Consider the following 20,223-nt stretch of genomic DNA (forward strand, 5'->3'; position numbering starts at 1 on the left):
GGGGCACTGATGGACAGCAGGCTGGACATGAGGCAGCAGTGTGCCCAGGTGGGCAAGAAGGCCAATGGCTCCTGGCCTGGATCAGGAATGGTGTGGCCAGCAGGAGCAGGGCTTCTGTGCCACCCTAACCTGCCCCCAGCTCTGCACACAGACATTGCTGCTGCAGCTGCAGAGAAGGCGACAAAAGGGGGATCTCTGGTGAGAACTTTTCTGGGAGATCCTTTAGTTTGTTTAAATCCACCAAGGGCACAGGTCCTCATTGACACAGTCTGTGGGTCACAGTGAAGGTGTGGAGAAACAAAACTAGATATGGCACAATCAATGGGTTTTGTTTTGGGACAATATTATAAAAGTAAAACAATGACAAAAAACCTCCAATGTGAAACCAACAAGAAGTATAAAAGATTACTTTTATTATGAGTGACTTGCAGAAACTGGCCAGAACTTTAATGTTTCTGAAACCATCCAGTCATCAGTCTCCACACTGCAGCCTTGAGCTCCTGGTTCCTCAGGCTGTAGATGAGGGGGTTCAGGGCTGGAGGCACCACCGAGTACAGAACTGACAGGGCCAGATCCAGGGATGGGGATGAGATGGAGGGGGGCTTCAGGTAGGCAAAAAACCCAGTGCTGAGGAACAGGGAGAGCACGGCCAGGTGAGGGAGGCAGGTGGAAAAGGCTTTGTGCCGTCCCTGCTCAGAGGGGATCCTCAGCACTGCCCTGAAGATCTGCACATAGGAGAAAACCATGAACACAAAACAGCCAAAAGCTAAACAGACACCAACCAATGAAATCCAAATTTTTCTGAAGGTGGAGTGTGAGCAGGAGAGCTTGAGGATCTGGGGCTCCTCACAGAAGAACTGGCCCAGGGCATTGCCTTTGCACAGGGGCAGGGAAAATGTATTGGCTGTGTTCAACAGAGCATAGAGAAAGCCACTGGCCCAGGCAGCTGCTGCCATGTGGGCACAAGCTCTGCTGCCCAGGAGGGTCCCGTAGTGCAGGGGTTTGCAGATGGACACGTAGCGGTCGTAGCACATGACGGTCAGGAGGAAAAACTCTGCTGAAATAAAGAAGATAAAGAAAAACACCTGAGCAGCACATCCTGAGTAGGAGATGGTGCTGGTGTCCCAGAGGGAATTGTGCATGGCTTTGGGGACAGTGGTGCAGATGGAGCCCAGGTCGCTGAGGGCCAGGTTGAGCAGGAAGAAGAACATGGGCGTGTGCAGGTGGTGGCCGCAGGCTACGGCGCTGATGATGAGGCCGTTGCCCAGGAGGGCAGCCAGGGAGATGCCCAGCAAGAGGCAGAAGTGCAGGAGCTGCAGCTGCCGCATGTCTGCCAATGCCAGCAGGAGGAAGTGCCTGATGGAGCTGCTGTTGGACATTCCTTCACTCTGGGCATGGTGGACTGTTGAAACAAGACATTGACAAGCTCTTTGAGTCAATCCTATGGGGTTATTTTAGGAATTCCCTCAAAAGTACTTCTCTACCTATCGGAGAACTTCACTCAACATTTTTATTTTTGAGCATGGGTTTATGCTCCTGAGTTACTGATTCATCTTCAGCATTGCTCTCAGCCTGAACCCAAGGGAAGCCCAGAAGGAAAACAGGGCTCCCTGTGTCCCAGGGCAGTCAGACCTGCTGGTCCCAAGCCAGATGCCCTTTGCCCATTACACCTCCCTCTAGCTCTGAGTGATCAAAATTTAAACATGCTTGAAAAAAAAAGTGGAGTTTCTATAGACTCCTGTTTCACAGTTAGTGTCTCTAAGCCCTGCTCTCTTCCCAGTGCAGCTGAACAGGAATGGATACCAAGGGTTGGTCTGGCTCTCTGCTGCCGGCAGTTGTGCCTGCTGGGAGCTGTTTCTCTCTATCCAAGCCTTGTCCCTGCCAGTGCTGCCAGAGCCCAGCCCAGCCCTGGGGGCTCAGCTCTGCCCTGCAGACCCCTCCCAGCACAGGGCACTGCCCAGGGGCATCTCCCTGGCAGCAGGGCCTTAAGGGCAGGCCAGACAAACAGAGATGCTGCAAGCCAAGGTGCTGCTGCTGCTGTGCGTAGGGAGAGGAGGCTGGGGAGGCACTTTCTGAGGGAGATCTGAGGCCCATCTGCTGATGCCCAGGCTGACAGTGCAGGAGGCTCAGGGACACAGCCAAAGCTGACAGCCCCTTTCCCTTCCCTTTAGGAGAAAGCTGAGAGCAGCCCTGGCCATGCAGCACCATCTCCAGAGCAGGAGGAATCTGCCCTAATGGGGGTGGCTCCTTGCACCTGGAACTTCTCCCCTGCAGCGTCCATGGGGAGCTGCCAGGCAGGCTGAGAGCTGCCCCTGGCAGGTGGCACATGCCCTGGGCTGGCCAAGAGCCCTGAGGGCTGCAGGAGCTGCTCTGCAGGACAGCCCTGGGCAGCCCTGGCTGCAGCCCCAGCTTCAGCCCCTGCAGCCGTCCCTGGCAGCAGGAGCCGTCCTGCCCTGTCCCTCTGACGGTGCCCAGGGCAGCCCCGCTCTGCAGCACATCCTCCTCCTCCTCCTGCTCCTCCTCCTGCTCCTCCTGCTCCTCCTGTGCCACAGAGAAACTGGGAGAGTCCTCCTGACACATCCCCCAGGCTCTGGGGTGTGCTGGCTTCAGGAGATCCCTCCAGGAGCTCAGGGGACATTGCCCTGCACCCACACACTCACCATGCACAGGGCTGTGAAGATCTTTCCCCAGCTGAAGTCTCAGCTCAATGTCTTCCCAATCCTGATTGCCTTCAGCCTGTCTCTGCCTGGCTCCTGTCCCCTCAGTGCCTGCAGGCAGAGCCCTCAGCCCTGCTGGGCTGGGAGAGGAGCTGGCCCTGGGAAGAGCTGTTCCTTTAAAGCTCAGCAGCACAGACACAGCACAAGGACTTTAATGAGCCTCTCGGGGATTTGGTGTTGTTTACATCAGACTCAGTCCCTGAGAGAGTGATCAAAAAACTTCTCAAGAACTCAAAATTAAATTGAAATTCTGAAGTTTCTTGAAGTTTTAACAGGTCCCACTGAAGGACACAACTGAGAATGAGTCCCCAGGTTCCAGTTAGAGCAGAACACTGGAGGCAGTGATGACAGCTGGGGACAAACAAGGCCAAGGTGTCTCTGGTGCTGAGCAAAGCTGGATGTGTTTGAGGAATGCCAAGGGCCAAGGCCTGAGCCCCAGGGCCTGGCCAGGCAAATCCTGTCCCTCCCTCCTTGCTCAGGGCTGTTGCCGGGATGGGCACTGGCATGTGGGGATGTGCAATGCCAAGGGCAGGAGCATGGGGCGGCCCCTGCCAGGCTGCTGAGCAGGGACAAGGAGGCCATGAGGCCCCAGGCCTGCAAGGGTCACTTGTCTCCTGCTCCTGCCTCAGGCCCAGGCCCAGCAGCCATGGCCAAAGTGCTGCCCAAGTTGGCTCTGGCAGGGCTGTCTTGCAGCTGCTGCCCATGCCTGTGCCCTGTGCAGCCCAGGCTGTCCTACGGTGTCCCTGCCCTGCGCCTCTGTCCCTGCAGGCTGTCGGCATCCCCCGGCTGCCCCCCCTGGCTGGGCCCTTCCTTTGCTGGCAGCTCTGCCTCCTGCCTGCCTCTGCCTGCCCACACAAAGCCTGGGGCTGATACCAAAAGGGTTCATTCCATTTTTACCCTGCCTGGGAACTTTCAGCACAGGATCAAGGCATGCACGGGCTGCTTTCTCAGCAAGGGTGGTTGGAAGAGAAGAAGAAGACATCTGGCTCAAGAGTGCATGGATAGAGAACACAAGGAGTTAAGCTGGGAACTTGGGGTGGGTTTTATGGAAATGGATAAGTTGTAATTGGCATTTAGCCACTGTGTATAAGCAACACAGTGGTAGAATTACATGTCCTAATAAGGTTAGCAGTTATTCCATGTTGGACCTTAGGCCTGAATAAATGATACCCTCTGAAACAACAAATTAGTGTTATGGAGTCTTATTCTGATATTTTGGACATTTGCTGACAGCAGAGGCTGACAGAACCAAGGACTCAGCTGTGACGCTGTGGAACCCCATGGAACAAAGGGTCCATTGTGATGCAGCAGAACCCCCTGGAACGAAAAGTCCATTGTATCAGAGCAAGGCCTCATGGAACCAAGGAGAGCATTGCTGACAGTGTGGAAGCTCATGGAGCCATGGGGTCATTGAGACAGTGTGGGGCAGCATGGAAGCAATGGTCCATTCGGACACTGCAGAACCTTCTGGAATCAAGGGGATCATGTTCTGCTCTGGAACCTCATGGAACAAAGAATCCATGGTGACACTGCAGTGCTCAGAGCATTGTTGACAGTGTGAAAGCTCCTGGAACCAAAAGTCCATTGTGACACAGCAAGGCCTCGTGGAACCAAGGGTCCCTTGTGGCTCTGTGGGGCTTCCCAGAACCAAGGAGACCATTTGGACACTGTGGGACCTCATGGAACCACCTGGCACTGTGACACAGCGGGGCCACACGGAGCCAAGGGGCCACTGAGATACTGAGGAACCTCATGGAACCAAAGGTCCATTGTTACACTGTGGGGCCCTGTGGAACCAATGGGACCATGGTGACACCGTGGTGCTCCATGGAACCAAGGGGCCATTCTGATTCTGCTTTGCCTCATGGAGCCAAGGGGCCACCATGACACTGCAGGGCCTCATGGAATTATGGCAGCCTTGTGACACTGCGGGGCCCTTGGAACCAAGGGTCCATTGGGAGATTGCAGGGCCTCATGGAACCATGGAGACCATTATGGCCCTTCAGAACCCATTGGAACCGAGGAACCATTGTGACACTGCAGGGCCTCATGGAATCAAGGGGACCACAGTGACACTGTGGGGCTCCATGGGACAAAGGGGCCATTCTAACACTGTGGAACCAAGGAGACCATTGCTCTGCTATGGGACATCATGGAACCATGGAGATCATTGTGACACAGCGAAGCCTCATGGAACCAAGGGCACAATAGTGACACTGCGGGGCTCCATGCGACCAATGGGGGATTCTTAAAGTGCAGAACCAAGGAGACCATTGTGACACTATGGGGCATCATGGAACCAAAAGTCCATTTTGACACAGGAGGGCCTCATGGAACCATGAAGGCCATTTTCACACTTTGCGGCCTGGTGAAACCAAAGGGCCATTGTGGCACTTTGTGTCTCCATGGAACCAAGGAGTCCATTGTGACACTATGAGTCCCTGTTGGGCCAAAGGGCCATTGTGGCCCTGTGTGGCACCATGGAACCAAGGGACCATTGTGACACTACAGGGCCCCATGGAACTAAGGATTCTTGGAACAATGTGGGACTCATGGAACCAAAGGTCCATTGTGATATTGTGGGGCCTCATAGAACTAAAAGGGGACAATTGTGACGCTGTGGGGCCAATGGAAGCATGGGACCAGTGTGACACAGCTGGGCCTCATGCAGCCAAGGGGTCACTGGGATCCTGAGAAGCTCAAAAGAACCAAGGGGCCATTGTGACACTCTGCAGCTGTGGAGACCCTGAGAGGCTTCCCTGGGTTAGGGAGACACAAGAAGCTTCCCTCAAAAGCTGTTTGACCCCATTGGCTCCTTCCCTTGTTCTGTGTCCCTCAGCCACTCCCTCCCCATTCCCCCATTGCCCCCATCTTTGTACTTCCCCCATGGCACTGATCAGCCCCTGCCTCTGGAGACACAGAAACCTGGACTGCCCCCAGGAGTCCTGCCTTGTGACCCTGAACATCTCACTGCACAGCTGAATCAAACATCTGTGGGTACCATGCAAAGGCCCTTTGTGCTTCCCTACCCTGGGCTTTATTAGCAGCTATTCCAGCTGCAACAATGGTCCATTATGGCAGTGTGGATCCAAGGACACCATGGTGACACTGTGGGACCTCATGGAGCCAAGGGGCCATTGTGACACTGAAGAACTTCATGGAACCCAGGGTCCATTGGGACACAGCAGGGCCTCATTGGAACAAAGGAACCATTGCTGACAGTACAGAAACTCATGGAACCAAGGGGCCGTGGTGACACAGCAGGGCCACATGGAACCCAGGAGACCAGTGACATTTAGGGACCTCATGGAACCAGGGTCCATTATGGCACTGCAGAAACAAGGAGACCATTGTAGATGCTGTGGAAGCTCATGGAACCAAGCAGCCATTGTGACACTCCAGGGCCTCGTTGAACCAGGCAGACCATTGTGACACCACAGAACCTCATGGCACTGAGGGTTTATTGTGACACAGCAGGGCCCATGGAGCCGATTGTCCATTGTGACAATGTGGATCTGAGGGGACCATGGTGACACCATGGAAGCTCATGAACCCATGGGTCCATTGTGACAAAGCAAGACCTTGTGGAACCAAGGAGACCATTGTGACATCATGGAACCTCAGGGAACCAAGGAGACCATTGTGACATCATGGAACCTTGTGGAACCAAGGAGACCATTGTGACATCATGGAACCGCGTGGAAGCAAGGGTCCATTGTTACAGTCCAGAACCAAGGAGACCATTGTGACAGTACAGAACCTCATGGGACCAAGATTCCATTATTATGCAGTGGAGCTTCATGGAACCAAGGAACCACTGTGACACAGCAGGGCCACATGGAACCAATGGTCCATGGAGATACTGCAAATCCAAGGAGACCATGGTGATGCTGTGGAACCTCATGGAACCAAGGGGCCATTGTGACATTCTGGGGCCCCATGGAACCAAATATTCATGGTGACACAGCGGGGCTGCTTGTGACCAATTGTCCATTGTGACCCTGCAGATCCAAGAGACCAGGGTGACACTGTGGCAGTTGATGGAACCAAGGGGCTGTTGTGACACACCAAGGCTTCGTGGAGCCAAGGAGAGCATTGTGGCAGTGCAGAACCAAGGAGGCCATTTTGACAGTACGGAACCCAATGGAACCAAGGGTCCATTGTTCTACAGCAGGGCCTCATGGAACCAAGGGGCCATTGTGAAACTGTGGGGCATAATGGAGCCAAGGACACCACTGATACTGAAATCCACTGGATAGAAACTTCTGAACAGTTTTGAGTATTTGAAAGTAGGTATTCTTTATTACAGCATGGTGGTCACTTGGGCCATCCTTCCTCCATTCAAGTGCACTGAGCATTGAATGAACAGGGTTTTTATCACACACACTCATTATGTATCCATTAGCTATCCCCACTTCCTTTGAGTTTATTTGACATTGTTGCACCCCTTATTACAAGTCCTTACATGGTTCTTTGGGGTCTGTCTTCAACATCCAGTGTCCTTTTTAGGTGGCTGTTTCTTGACCCCCCCTTTTGAGTAAGGGCAATATTATTGTTCTGCATAACTTGTGTTTTGTCAGCCTTGCAGAGCTGAGCTGGCATCCTGCTTGCATTTTGTGTGGCTTCTGTTTGCCAGAGGCACATCCTCAATCAGTTTCTCCAAGGCTGTGCTGTTCTGTTCTACTGTCCTTGACAAGAGTAAATGTTGTTCAGTTCTCCTGTCCTTGTCTCAGTGTTCGCCCCACATGAGGCGTCTGCAACCCCCAAAACCGATGGGCCTGGGGTGGGCAAGTGTTCCTGGGGAACAGGGATGGGACAGAAGGGCTGGACTGACCCAAGGGATGTTCCACTCCATGTCACACCATGATCAGCAATCACCTGAGAGAAGCAGGGGGGCAAGGGGGGTACAGGATTAATTTCTTTTTAAGACATTTTTCTTTCAAAACCACACGTACACATACAGAACCCTGTCCTGCCACAAGGTGGTTAAATGTTTTCTGCTGATGGGAGATTTCCTGTGGATTTTCTTTTCTTCTGTTTGTGGTCTTTGCTTTTTGTGGTTGGTTTGTTTGTGGGGTTTTTTGTTGTTGGTGGTGGGTTTTACTTTGGTTTTTTTGGTTGTGTTTGGAGTGGGTTTTTGTGCTTGGGTTTGGGTTTTTCCCTGTTGAATTGCATTTCTTCTGATGCATGAGGTTTTTTCTGCCTTTTCCTGTGTCTTGGTTGGCACCTGATGGGAAGAAAAATTTAAACAACTCATTCATCTTGCCTGATTCTGTTTTGCTGGGCAGCATAGAAGGAGTCAATGGACAGAGCTTTGGGAGAGGCTAAAGGGTTAAAAGGCAAAACCTCCATTGTGTGGATGAGCACGTTGCAGGAAAAATCCTTTGCTCCCAGCACCGTAATATTTTCTGTATTCAGTATTCTGTTGTATTTTTGATAAGGTTTTAATAAACCTTTTAAATTTTTTGGAAGTGAGCATAATTTCTCACACCTCCATGCAAGGACAAACAACCTCCTGCAGGTGGGGAGAGGCCAGTGCTGGCAATGGTGGCTGCAGGGGCTGCTGTGGGACAATTGCCCTGGGCCACCTTCCCAGGCTGTCCCAGAACAAAGACACAGCCCAGGCCCTGCTCTGCTGCTGCCTCAGGTCCATGCCAGGAGCTCTGGCTGGGCCAGGACACTGCTGTGAGCCCCCCCTGCACACTCCCCCCTGCCCCAGGCACTGGGCTTTGCTGGGCCAGGGCATTCCTGGGGCACATTGCTGACAGCAGCTCTGGAGGAGAGCAAAGCCTCCCTGCCCTGCCCTCAGGAGATGCCCTTTGCTGATGGAGCTGCTGTGCTGGAGCCCAGCTGTGTCCCAGCAGTGCCCATGGCCTGGCCCTGCCTGTGGCCACAGCAGGGACACGCAGCAGGACAGGGACCAAGCTGCCAGAGCACTCCGGCCTTACAGCCACAGCAGGGCTGGCAAGGACAGGGTGGAGCTGGGCAGAGCAGCTCTGAAAGGACCAATCCCTGCTGCTCCCTGGCCGTGCTGCTCTGCTGGGACTCTTTCCCCCTTCTCCCCTCTAACTTCATGCTGGGCTCAGAGTTGGGATCCTAGATAAAACAGGCACTGCAAGGTAGTTTATTTTCTTCAAATGTAGTTGTCCCAGGGTGACGTTATGATGCTTGTATCCCCATTCATGTGTTCTATAAATGTTGGATATTATGTTCTGTACCTTTAAGACCAGCTCTGAAGAGGGAAAGTTTTGTTTTGGTTTTCTTATCAGCCTGGCTGGACACAGAGACTGCAGCTTTTGCTTTTTCTGCTTTTGCTTTTCACTTTGCTCTCTCGCTCTTGCTTGCTTCGATTCTGCTTGCTTTTGCTCATTAGCTAGTTTAGCTAAACTGTTCAATTTCTTCCTGGACTGTTTCTCCTTTCCTTTTTCTGACCATTTTGAACCTGCTCCGGACTGGGACCTGGGAAACACCAAGATCCTGCACCTTGTGGCCTGCAGCAGCTGCCCCAGCGCTGGAGGGACTGAGAACAGAGTGACCACCACCCAAAAGAGACTTTCTGAATTTGTCATCTTTTTTCAGAGCGGTGTCATCCGGTATTGTTCACTTTGTGTGCTGGGGGGTGCTGTACCTGTTAAATAAACAGGTTCTTTCCACTCCTCTCCGAGGAATCCTTCCCGAACCGGTTGGGGGGAGGGGCCATGTGGGTTTGCTTACTGGAGGGGCCCTAATTTGGAAATTCTCCTCCAAATTTGCCCTATACCATGACAGTAGTGATAGCACAAAACCCTGGTTTATAGAGCTTCAGGGTGAAATTCAAGGGGCGGACAGTGAATTTATTGGGGGTGATTAAAAAATTTTATTGAGGATAATTTTATAACAGAAAACTCCATTGAACACGACCAAAGACCTGGGCAGACCTGTTGGGCCTGTCATGAGTTCCATTCTGAAAACTGTGCAGAAGGAAACAGGCAATTGGTTGCTTCAGAAGTCATCCAGTCATCATTTTCCTCAGGGCAGCCTTGAGCTCCTGATTCCTCAGGCTGTAGATGAGGGGGTTCAGGACTGGGGGCACCACCGAGTACAGAACTGACACTGCCAGATCCAGGGATGGGGAAGAGATGGAGGGGGGCTTCAGGTAGGCAAAAAATGAGGTGCTGAGAAACAGGGAGAGCACAGCCAGGTGAGGGAGGCAGGTGGAAAAGGCTTTGTGCCGTCCCTGCTCAGAGGGGATCCTCAGCACAGCCCTGAAGATCTGCACATAGGAGAAAACAATGAACACAAAACAGCCAGAAACTACACAGGCACCAACCACAATAATCCCAAGTTCCCTGAGGTAGGATTTGGAGCAGGAGAGCTTGAGGATCTGTGGGATTTCACAGAAGAACTGGCCCAGGGCATTGCCATGGCACAGGGGCAGGGAAAATGTATTGGCTGTGTGCAGCAGAGCATTGAGAAAGGCACTGGCCCAGGCAGCTGCTGCCATGTGGGCACAAGCTCTGCTGCCCAGGAGGGTCCCGTAGTGCAGGGGTTTGCAGATGGACACGTAGCGGTCATAGCACATGATGGTCAGGAGGAAATACTCTGCTGCAATGAAGAAGATAAAGAAAAACATCTGTGCTGCACATGCTGAGTAGGAGATGGTGCTGGTGTCCCAGAGGGAATTGTGCATGGCTTTGGGGACAGTGGTGCAGATGGAGCCCAGGTCAGCGAGGGCCAGGTTGAGCAGGAAGAAGAACATGGGCGTGTGCAGGTGGTGGCCGCAGGCTACGGCGCTGATGATGAGGCCGTTGCCCAGGAGGGCAGCCAGGGAGATGCCCAGCAAGAGGCAGAAGTGCAGGAGCTGCAGCTGCCGCGTGTCTGCCAATGCCAGCAGGAGGAAGTGCCTGATGGAGCTGCTGTTGGACATTTGTTCATTCTGGACATTGTGGACTGCTGAAAGAGGACATTAACAAGCTGGGTCCAACTTTTTGAGTCAGTCCTATGGATTTTGCATGGAATCCCCTCAAAATTACTTCTATTCTTGGGGGGGGGGGGGGACTTTGCTAGAATTTTTTGAATGGGTGTTTTTGAGGCTGAGTTACTGATTCATCTTCAGCATTGCACTCAGGCTGAACACTGGGGAGAAAAGAGAGGGAAAACAGGGCTCCCTGTGCCCCAGTGTGGCCAGACCTGCTGGTCCCCACACACGGGCCTTTGATCATTACACCTCCCTCGAGTTCAGGGTAATCAGACTTAAAATGTGCTTGAAAACAAAGTGGACTTTTGAAATGATCCTGTTTTAAAACTAATTTTCTCGAAACTCTTTGCTCTCTCCCAGTGCAGCTGAACATGGAGGGATGCCAAGGGTTGGTCTGGCTCTCTGCTACCTGGAGTTGTGCCTACTGGGAACTGTTTCTCTCTATCCAAGCCTTGTCCCTGCCAGTGCTGCCAGAGCCCAGCCCAGCCCTGGGGGCTCAGCTCTGCCCTGCAGACCCCTCCCAGCACAGGGCACTGCCCAGGGGCATCTCCCTGGCAGCAGGGCCTTAAGGGCAGGCCAGACAAACAGAGATGCTGCAAGCCAAGGTGCTGCTGCTGCTGTGTGTAGGGAGAGGAGGCTGAGCAGGCACTTTCTGAGGGAGATCTGAGGCCCATCTGCTGATGCCCAGGCTGACAGTGCAGGAGGCTCAGGGACACAGCCAAAGCTGACAGCCCCTTTCCCTTCCCTTTAGGAGAAAGCTGAGAGCAGCCCTGGCCATGCAGCAGCATCTCCAGAGCAGGAGGAATCTGCCCTGATGGGGGTGGCTCCTTGCACCTGGAACTTCTCCCCTGCAGCGTCCATGGGGAGCTGCCAGGCAGGCTGAGAGCTGCCCCTGGCAGGTGGCACATGCCCTGGGCTGGCCAAGAGCCCTGAGGGCTGCAGGAGCTGCTCTGCAGGACAGCCCTGGGCAGCCCTGGCTGCAGCCCCAGCTTCAGCCCCTGCAGCCGTCCCTGGCAGCAGGAGCCGTCCTGCCCTGTCCCTCTGACGGTGCCCAGGGCAGCCCCGCTCTGCACCACATCCTCCCCCTCCTCCTCCTCCTCCTGCTCCTCCTGTGCCACAGAGAAACTGGGAGAGTCCTCCTGACACATCCCCCAGGCTGTGGGGTGTGCTGGCTTCAGGAGATCCCTCCAGGAGCACAGGGGACATTGCCCTGCACCCACACACTCACCATGCACAGGGCTGTGAAGATCTTTCCCCAGCTGAAGTCTCAGCTCAATGTCTTCCCAATCCTGATTGCCTTCAGCCTGTCTCTGCCTGGCTCCTGTCCCCTCAGTGCCTGCAGGCAGAGCCCTCAGCCCTGCTGGGCTGGGAGAGGAGCTGGCCCTGGGAAGAGCTGTTCCTTTAAAGCTCAGCAGCACAGACACAGCACAAGGACTTTAATGAGCCTCTCGGGGATTTGGTGTTGTTTACATCAGACTCAGTCCCTGAGAGAGTCTTCAGAAAACTTCTCGAGGACTCAAACTTAAATTGAAACTCTGAAGTTTCTTGAAGTTTTAACAGGTCCCACTGAAGGACACAACTGAGAAAGAGTCCCCAGGTTCCAGTTAGAGCAGAACCCTGGAGGCAGTGATGACAGCTGGGGACAAACAAGGCCAAGGTGTCTCTGGTGCTGAGCAGAGCTGGATGTGTTTGAGGAATGCCAAGGGCCAAGGCCTGAGCCCCAGGGCCTGGCCAGGCAGATGCTGTCCCTCCCTCCTTGCTCAGGGCTCTTGCCGGGATGGGCACTGGCATGTGGGGATGTGCAATGCCAAGGGCAGGAGCATGGGGCAGCCCCTGCCAGGCTGCTGAGCAGGGACAAGGAGGCCATGAGGCCCCAGGCCTGCAAGGGTCACTTGTCTCCTGCTCCTGCCTCAGTGCTTTCCTTTTTATGGAAAAGAACCATACCTCCTGCCCAGGCACCCTTTGTGGGAAAACAGGACTCCCATGCAACTAACCAATATGATTAAGCTGAAGCCATTGATTGTTTACATTATGCACTTATTTATGCATTCTAACTCTACTGCACACACTGATCACGCATCTCTTCATTGGTGCCTCTCTCTTGTCCTTGTGTTCTGCACTCACTTCTCTGGGTATGTGAATGGTTACAGTCCAGGTGGTTCACCGCCCTCTGTTATCTAGTTCTTGTGGTCTTGGCATTCTGTTTCTCAGCATTTTCTTTCTTCATTTAGCACAGTTTATGTCTTAGTAACCTTGGTGAATTCCAGAGAGCTCTGATAAGAATAACTACAAGCAATATGGCTGGTGCACAGTGTGGCCTAAATTGTTCAGATACATTGCTACAACTCTCCCTTCTTCTTGCACCAGCCAAACCCTTTTCACTGTATTTTCTACCAAGTGGGTCTCCAATTTCACTATGCATGGAATAGCTCAAAGCAATATAATAATAACTACTAGTAATAACAAAGCTCCCTTTAAGGTATCTTTCAATCATCCCGTTATTCCCCATCCCTCAAACCATTCATCCAAGCCCCAATCATTCAGAGTCAATTTCTTCATGTTGTCTTGTAGTTGTTTGAGTTTCCTGTGGATGGATGTAGACTGGACAGGGAGATTCATACAACACATTCCTTCAAAATCCTCACACCTGTGCCCATGTGCTAACAGCAAAAAATCTATAGCAGCTCTGTTTTGCAGTGTGCAATGTCTAATACTATCTACATCAGTGAGCATTTGATTTAAAATAGCTGAACTTGTGTTCAGTGTGGGAATCCACAAAATCAGAGGGTTTTTGGGAAAGCTGCAAAAGGCAGGCCTCAGAGACAGCAGGACTGTGATTAGAGCTAAGCAGTAGCCATGAGATTGGTCAGCAGAAAAATTATTTAAAAAGTAGAAAAGCAAGGACAAATAGAACAATGGTCTGTGTATTAACGCTTGTCTAGAAAAACTCTCTAAGCTACAGAAAAGTTTTTCTAGCAAGATATTAGGTAGTTTGAAGCTTAATAATGGAGCTCTGTGCATTGTGTTTTAAGGCTTACAAGCAGGTATTGTATTCAAAATAAGCAAGCATTGTTTTAACCGAAGGTACGTGTGCTTATCGTGGTTGGATAGAACTACTGTCAATATGCTTTTGCTTTGTGGGATAGGTCAAAAAACTTTTAAAGTAAGTTGTAACATTGCGTTCTTTGTCTGCTGCCAAGGACACGAGCTGCTGGCATCTTCCCATTGTCATAACCATGTAATGAGACTGATGCTGGAAAATAAAACAGCTCAAGGCACGTTCCACAGCAGCCCCGTCCCGTTTGTGATTTGTACATAGCCCCTGGCTCTCTCTATACAAGACAGACTGTGCAAAGTACTTTATGCTATGAATTTCATGAATTGCTCTCAAAAAGAACCAAACCCCCCTGTCTTAAGGCACTTTTGTAACAACATGTACACACACCTCAAAGAAAGACCTCCAGTACTTGACCAGAATCATGAATCTAAAATTATTAAAGGCCTTACTCTCTCATTATGTGGGGGAGAGGATATGATTGTGTTTCTACAGATACAGGACCCCAGTGGATTCCCAGAAGATTTCTCAGTAGACCACAGATCTGAAGACGACCCCTCGAATGAACACAAAGTCAGCTCCCTCTCCCACCATGCCTCAGAAGCAGCTTCCTCTTGGAGATGAAGAAAAAAGAAATTCATATATCCAAACATTGTGGCAAGGACACTCATCGCACGTAGATACATCCCACTGATAACATCCACGTCAATCTCAAATGCAGACACACCCCTGCCTTTTCCACCATCCCTCTACCAGTGACCCTTTATCCCTACCCCCTCCCTCTTTCCCCTCTTGAAACTGCTCCTTTTTCCCTCCCTCAAACATCCCTTAAAAAAGAGAAAGGCGTGATTGGGAGGAGTTGGTGGGAACTATAGGGGGAACTTAAAAATATTTAAGAATGTCTTAAAATAAGTCAACTAATGTGTGTTTTTACCATACACAAGCGAAAACTACCCAGTGGGAAAGAAGAAGTATGATTCTTTCTGTGACATCCTCCAGGGCACCCCACAGCAGTACCAGTGCCATTGTTGTCATCGTCTTTATCAGCGCCCTCATCTGTATCCAAGTGACCACCAGCTGGATCGTCCCTCAGCCAAAACAAAACATCTGGGTCACTTTGGCAAAGTCATTAAAGCAAGACAATCTTTGCATGGCCATTGGAAGCGTAGACGGTCTGCTCTTAACATGCCTGGTGGGAGTCCCCCTGTCACCAAACGACTGCCCGTATGTAGGTAAGAAACCCAAGCCCATGGACACCTGGGACGAATGGATGAAGATCCTCCCACACCATGTCTCCACAGGGCTTGCTTTTCCAGGCCCAGGATGGTTTTCTGGGCAGTGGTGTGAGGCACAGGGTCGGTCTCCAGCCATCCCGTGGTGGCTTCCACCATGGTCAGCACGTAGCGCTTGCCCTGGCGTGTCTGGGGCAGTGGGATGGAGTCAATCTGCCAGGCCTCCCCATACTTGTACTTGGACCACCGCCCACCGTACCACAGGGGCTTCACCTGCTGGGCCTGCTTGATGGCAGCACACGTCTCACAGTCATGGATAACCTGAGAAATACTGTCCATGGTTAGATCCACCCCTCAGTCTTGTGCCCACTTACAGGTGGCACCTCTGCCCTGATGACCTGAGGCATCATGGGCCCATTGAGCTAGGAAAAACTCCCCCGTATGTTGCCAATCTAAGTCTATCTTTGGCACCTCTATCTTTGCAGCCTGACCTACCTGCTCGTTGTTTTGGTGTTCCTCACTAGCCTGACTCTTGGGGACATGGGCATCTACGTGGCAGACTTTCACAGGCAGCTTCTCCAACCAAGAAGCAATGTCTTTCCATTCATCAGCAGCCTAGATTGATTTTCCTCTATGCTGCCAGTTGGACTTTTTCCACCTTTCCAGCCAACCTCACAGATCATTGGCTACCATCCATGAATCGATATAAAAGGTATCGTTTTGGCCCCTTCTCTCTTTCAGCAATGTCCAGGGCCATCTGAATGGCTTTGAGTTCAGTAAATTGACTTGATCCACCTTCTCCTTTGGTAGCTTGTGCAACCTGTCGTGTGGGGCTCCATACAGCTGCTTTCCATTTCCAGTTCATCCCTACAATGTGTCAGGAACCGTCAGTGAAAAGAGCGTAGCGTGTTTGCTCTGCTGGTAGTTGGTTGTACGGTGGAGCTTCCTCAGCCCGTGTCACTTGTAGCTGCTCCTCTTTGTCAGTGAGACCAAAGTTTTCACCTTCCAGCCAGTTTGTATTTATCTCCAGAATCCCAAGGCGATTCAGGTTTCCAATACAGACGCGCTGTGTGATCAGAGCAATCCATTTGCCCCATGTGGTGTCAGTGGTGTGGTGGGTACAGAGAACCTTTCTTTTAAACATCCGCCCCAGCACCGGTAGTCGGCATTAAAGGAGGAGTTGTGCTTCTGTGCCAGTCACCTCCGAGTCCCTTGAACTCCTTCATAGGCAGCCAAGATTTCCTTCTCTGTGGGAGTGTAGTTGGCTTTGGATCCTCTGTAACTTGGGCTCCAGAATCCCAGTGATCGGCCTTGAGTCTCCCCAGGCACCTTCTGCCAAAGGCTCCAGGACAAGCCATTGTTCCTGGCTGCAGAGTAGAGCACGTTCTTCACCTCTGCTCCTGTCCTGACTGGGCCAAGGGCTACTGCATGAGCGATCTCCTGCTTGATCTGAGCAAAGGCTGGTTGCTGTTCAGGGCCCCAGTGGAACTCGTTCTTCTTGCAAGGGACCAGGTGGAGAGGGCTCACAATCTGTCTGTACTCAGGAATGTACATTCTCCAAAAACCTATGGCTAAGAAAGCTTGTGTTTCCTTCTTGCTGGTCGGTGCAGACATTGTTGTGATCTTACTGATGACCTCAGTGGGAATCTGATGCCATCCATCTTGCCACTTCACTCCCAGAAGCTGGATCTCTCGGGCGGGTCCTTTGACTTTGCTCTTCTTGATGGCAAAGCCAGCTTCCAGCAGAATCTGGATGATCCTCTCTCCTTTCTCAAACACTTCCATTGCCGTGTTCCCCCACACAATGATGTCCTCGATGTACTGCAGGTGTTCTGGAGCCTCACCCTTTTCCAGTGCAGCCTGGATCAGTCCATGGCAGATGGTGGGGCTGTGCTTCCACCCCTGGGGCAGTCGGTTCCAGGTGTACTGCACGCCCCTCCAGGTGAAAGCAAACTGAGGCCTGCATTCTGTTGCCAGAGGAATGGAGAAAAACACGTTAGCAATGTCTATAGTGGCAAAGCACTTTGCTGCCTTGGACTCCAGCTCGTACTGGAGTTCCAGCATGTCCGGCCCAGCAGCGCTCAGCAGTGGAGTCACTTCATTCAAGCCACGATAGTCCACAGTCAATCTCCATTCTCTGTCAGATTGTGCACAGGCCAGATGGGACTGTTGAAGGGTGAGTGGGATTTGCTGAGCACCCCTTGGCTCTCCAGCTCACGGATCATTCTGTGGATGGGGATCACGGCATCTCAATTCGTTGCTATTTCACCATGACTTGGCATTTTCCTATCTTTAAGCCTCTTCCCTCCACGGAGCCCTAGCAGGCTCGGAGCCTGCCACAGATCACGGCATCTCAATTTGTTCAACACTGCCAGTGGTGCACCGTCGAGGTGACAATTGGTACTCGTTGCTCTTCCCCCCTCAGGAGTCCTACTGCAGATGAGTTTTCTGATAGTCCAGGCAAGGTGTTCAACTGCTTAACGTTCTCTGCCTCTACCGCAGCTATTCCAAAAGCCCACCTGAGTCCCTTGGGGTGTTTGTGAAGCCATTCTGGAAGAAGTCTATGCCCAGAATACACGGGGCCTCTGGGCCAGTCACAATAGGATGTTTCTGCCACTCCTTCCCAGTCAGGCTCACCTGGGCTCCCAACAGGGTCAATTGCTGTGATCCCCCTGTCACCCCAGCAATGGAAACAGGTTCTGCCCCCCCATGTCCCAATGGCATTAGGGTACACTGCACACCAGTATCAACTAAGGCGTTGTATTTTTGTTGCTCCAGTGTGCCAGGCCATCGGATCCACACCATCCAGAAAATCCAGTTTTGCTGTGCCTCTTCCTGGCTAGAGGCAGGACCCCCCTAGCCCTGGTTATTATTTCTTTCCTGGGCATACATGGTAGAGGTTCCTTCAAGGGGATCTGACAGATCACACCTGGCAGCTTGGTCATGGGAGGCTGGGGCTGCCTTCACTTTAGTGGAACTCCCTCAGTTAGTGCTTCCCTCCTTGAGCTGATGCACCCGTGCTCCAGGAGGGAAGTGGATTTCCCATCCCACCTTCCCATGTCTTCCCCATGGTCACGCAGGAAGAACCACAGGTTGGCTCATTGGGTGTACCCTCTCTCTCTAGCTGGGGGATGTTGGGCTCTGACTTTGGGGCCTGTAACCTGCACTGGTGCCAAATTGATCTTCCTCACCTCCTCCTTCATCTCTCTCATTGTAGGAAACATATGTTTGTGCTGTTCTTGTGAGCCAGCAAAGGCTTCCTGAAGATCAGGAAAGCCCCGTATCTCTCTGGAGGAAGGTACCAAGGCTATGACCATGACAACATGGAGAAAGAGATAGTTAGAAGATAGGGACTTTGGTTGGCTCTCAGAGTGACATGGCTCCTTGTTCACCTACTGAGAACTTTGTTTCCTTCTTATGACCAATGGGCAGTGAATGTGTCTGTTAAGTAAATGGGAAGAGATATCTAAGGGGTATAATACAGTTGTTGATTTGGCTGCTACCTGGAGACTGTTGTATGAGGCGTTGAAGGTGTAATATATGTTATGAAATAATTCATGCTTATAGAGAGAACGTATTTTATAAGACTGTGAAATCCAAACGAGTCTCTGACCACCAGCAGCCCAGAGGCAGACGTCTACTTGGAATCTCAAGGTTTCTGAAGGCAGCAGGAGAACAATACCCAGTTAACTTATGAATAGCCGTGTCCAACGCGATCATTGCTGCTATCCCGAGTGATCGGAAGACGCCCGAGGACGATCGTTGCCCAACTGATACAATCGATCGAGATAGCAGAAGTTGCCAGAAAAATACATCTGAATAGACGACTTCCCCGGACACAATTAACGCCGGCTATTGACCAGGAAACAGCGATTGTCCAGCTCTGCACAGTGAAAGAAACTGTCTGGAATATGCAGTTACAAAAGAAATCGGGACTCCTCTGCCTCAGGCATAACAAACTGTATAAATCAGCCCCGCAAGAAGTGGTGCTCGTGAACAGGGGAAGGTCTGATGCGATAGAGGTCAGATCCAGGTTCACCCAGCGCCAACCCCGGGCTCGACACTTTCTCTTTGGCTCTGGGGTTTTTGAGGACCGTATTTTGGTCATGGAAAAAAAGAAACAAAATCTTTTTTGCATTTTGATAAATTTGGCTTTTTGATTGATCATTTATAACAAAGGAACGGAAAGCAGAACAAGATAGAGGGGAGGAATTGGAGGAAGAGGAATTAGAGCAAGAAACTGAAGTAGAGGAACGGGAGGAAGTTGAGGCTGAGCCTGTCCATGTATCTCCCCCTGAAGAGCCTGCTGCAATTGCTGTGGAGGTTCCCCCAGGGTTTGCTATCGTGAGAATCAAACGGCAGGCTGAGACTGCTCCTTGGTATTCATCTCCAACAGACTGCTGAGTGTATGTTAAACCTGTGTTAAACTGCTCAGCAGTTGGTTGAACTGAGCACCAAACCAAAGTATCTTGCGCCTGCACAGCAATTAGCCAAAATGAAGTTCCAGAAGAAGCCAAGTGAAAAACAGGCTGGGTCCTTGGCCCTTCTGTCTCTCCCTGGGCCGTTTGCTCCCCTGCTCCCCTCTCACCCTCCCGTGGATCAGTTGCTCCCCACCACCCCCAGCTTTCCCTTGAGCCCTCTGCCCCTCCTCTGCCCTCCTTTGAGTCCTCTGCCTCCACTCCAGCCCCAGCTGAGCCATCTGGCCTGCCCCTCCCTCCTGAACTGGTTGAACAAAAGCAATTTTTAACATTGTGTCCTTCTTTCTCTAGTGATAGTTCTGATGGTGAACTGCCGGTTATAAGTACACCTAAAAAGATGCAGGAATCTGTTTCTGTTAGCCCTCGGAGCAGATCCAGGCCTGCTGTTCCTTGGACTCTGCCTCCCTGCCAGGTGGCTGTGCCTCCTTGACACCCTTTGCAATTCTGGGAGCATGTGAGAATAAAAGCAGCTGAAGTGGGAGATTGGAATTTGTTAGAGAAAATAGGTGCACCTAAAAGGATGGAGATGGCTTCTGCTGCTTCTGGTGGGCCTGTGGCTTTTCCTGTTTTCAAAGCTTTCCTAATTCGGGACAAGAAATCAGGTTTTTGCATGGAGGGATCTCCAGTCAAAAGTAGATCAGTATGGTGTTAACTCTTTGCAGGTGGTGCAAGTGATTCGTGTTCTAAATGCTGATGTACTTGCACCTTATGATATTGTTCACCTTGCTACGATTCTGTTTCAGCCAGTGCAGTATGGGGTGTTTCAAGCTACCTGGAAACAAAG

The 20,223-nt window shown here is 51.6% G+C and overlaps 2 protein-coding genes across 2 annotated transcripts; both read right to left on the reverse strand.

Moving 5' to 3' along the window:
- Positions 1-446: 446 nt before the first annotated feature.
- LOC129131980 (olfactory receptor 14A16-like) lies at positions 447-1,379 on the reverse strand. Its single transcript, XM_077192422.1, has one exon. The coding sequence runs from the start codon at positions 1,377-1,379 to the stop codon at positions 447-449; it is 933 nt and encodes a 310-aa protein (XP_077048537.1).
- Positions 1,380-9,705: 8,326 nt separating this feature from the next.
- Positions 9,706-10,278, reverse strand: LOC129131844 (olfactory receptor 14J1-like). Its single transcript, XM_054650835.2, has one exon. The coding sequence runs from the start codon at positions 10,276-10,278 to the stop codon at positions 9,706-9,708; it is 573 nt and encodes a 190-aa protein (XP_054506810.2).
- Positions 10,279-20,223: the final 9,945 nt, after the last annotated feature.

This window comes from Agelaius phoeniceus, chromosome 33, assembly GCF_051311805.1.
Source record: "Agelaius phoeniceus isolate bAgePho1 chromosome 33, bAgePho1.hap1, whole genome shotgun sequence".
NCBI lineage: Eukaryota > Metazoa > Chordata > Aves > Passeriformes > Icteridae > Agelaius > Agelaius phoeniceus.

Bases quoted from the DNA above. Each gene is read 5' to 3' on its own strand.
- LOC129131980 (XM_077192422.1), bottom strand. From the start codon at position 1,379: ATGTCCAACAGCAGCTCCATCAGGCACTTCCTCCTGCTGGCATTGGCA.
- LOC129131844 (XM_054650835.2), bottom strand. From the start codon at position 10,278: ATGTGCTATGACCGCTACGTGTCCATCTGCAAACCCCTGCACTACGGG.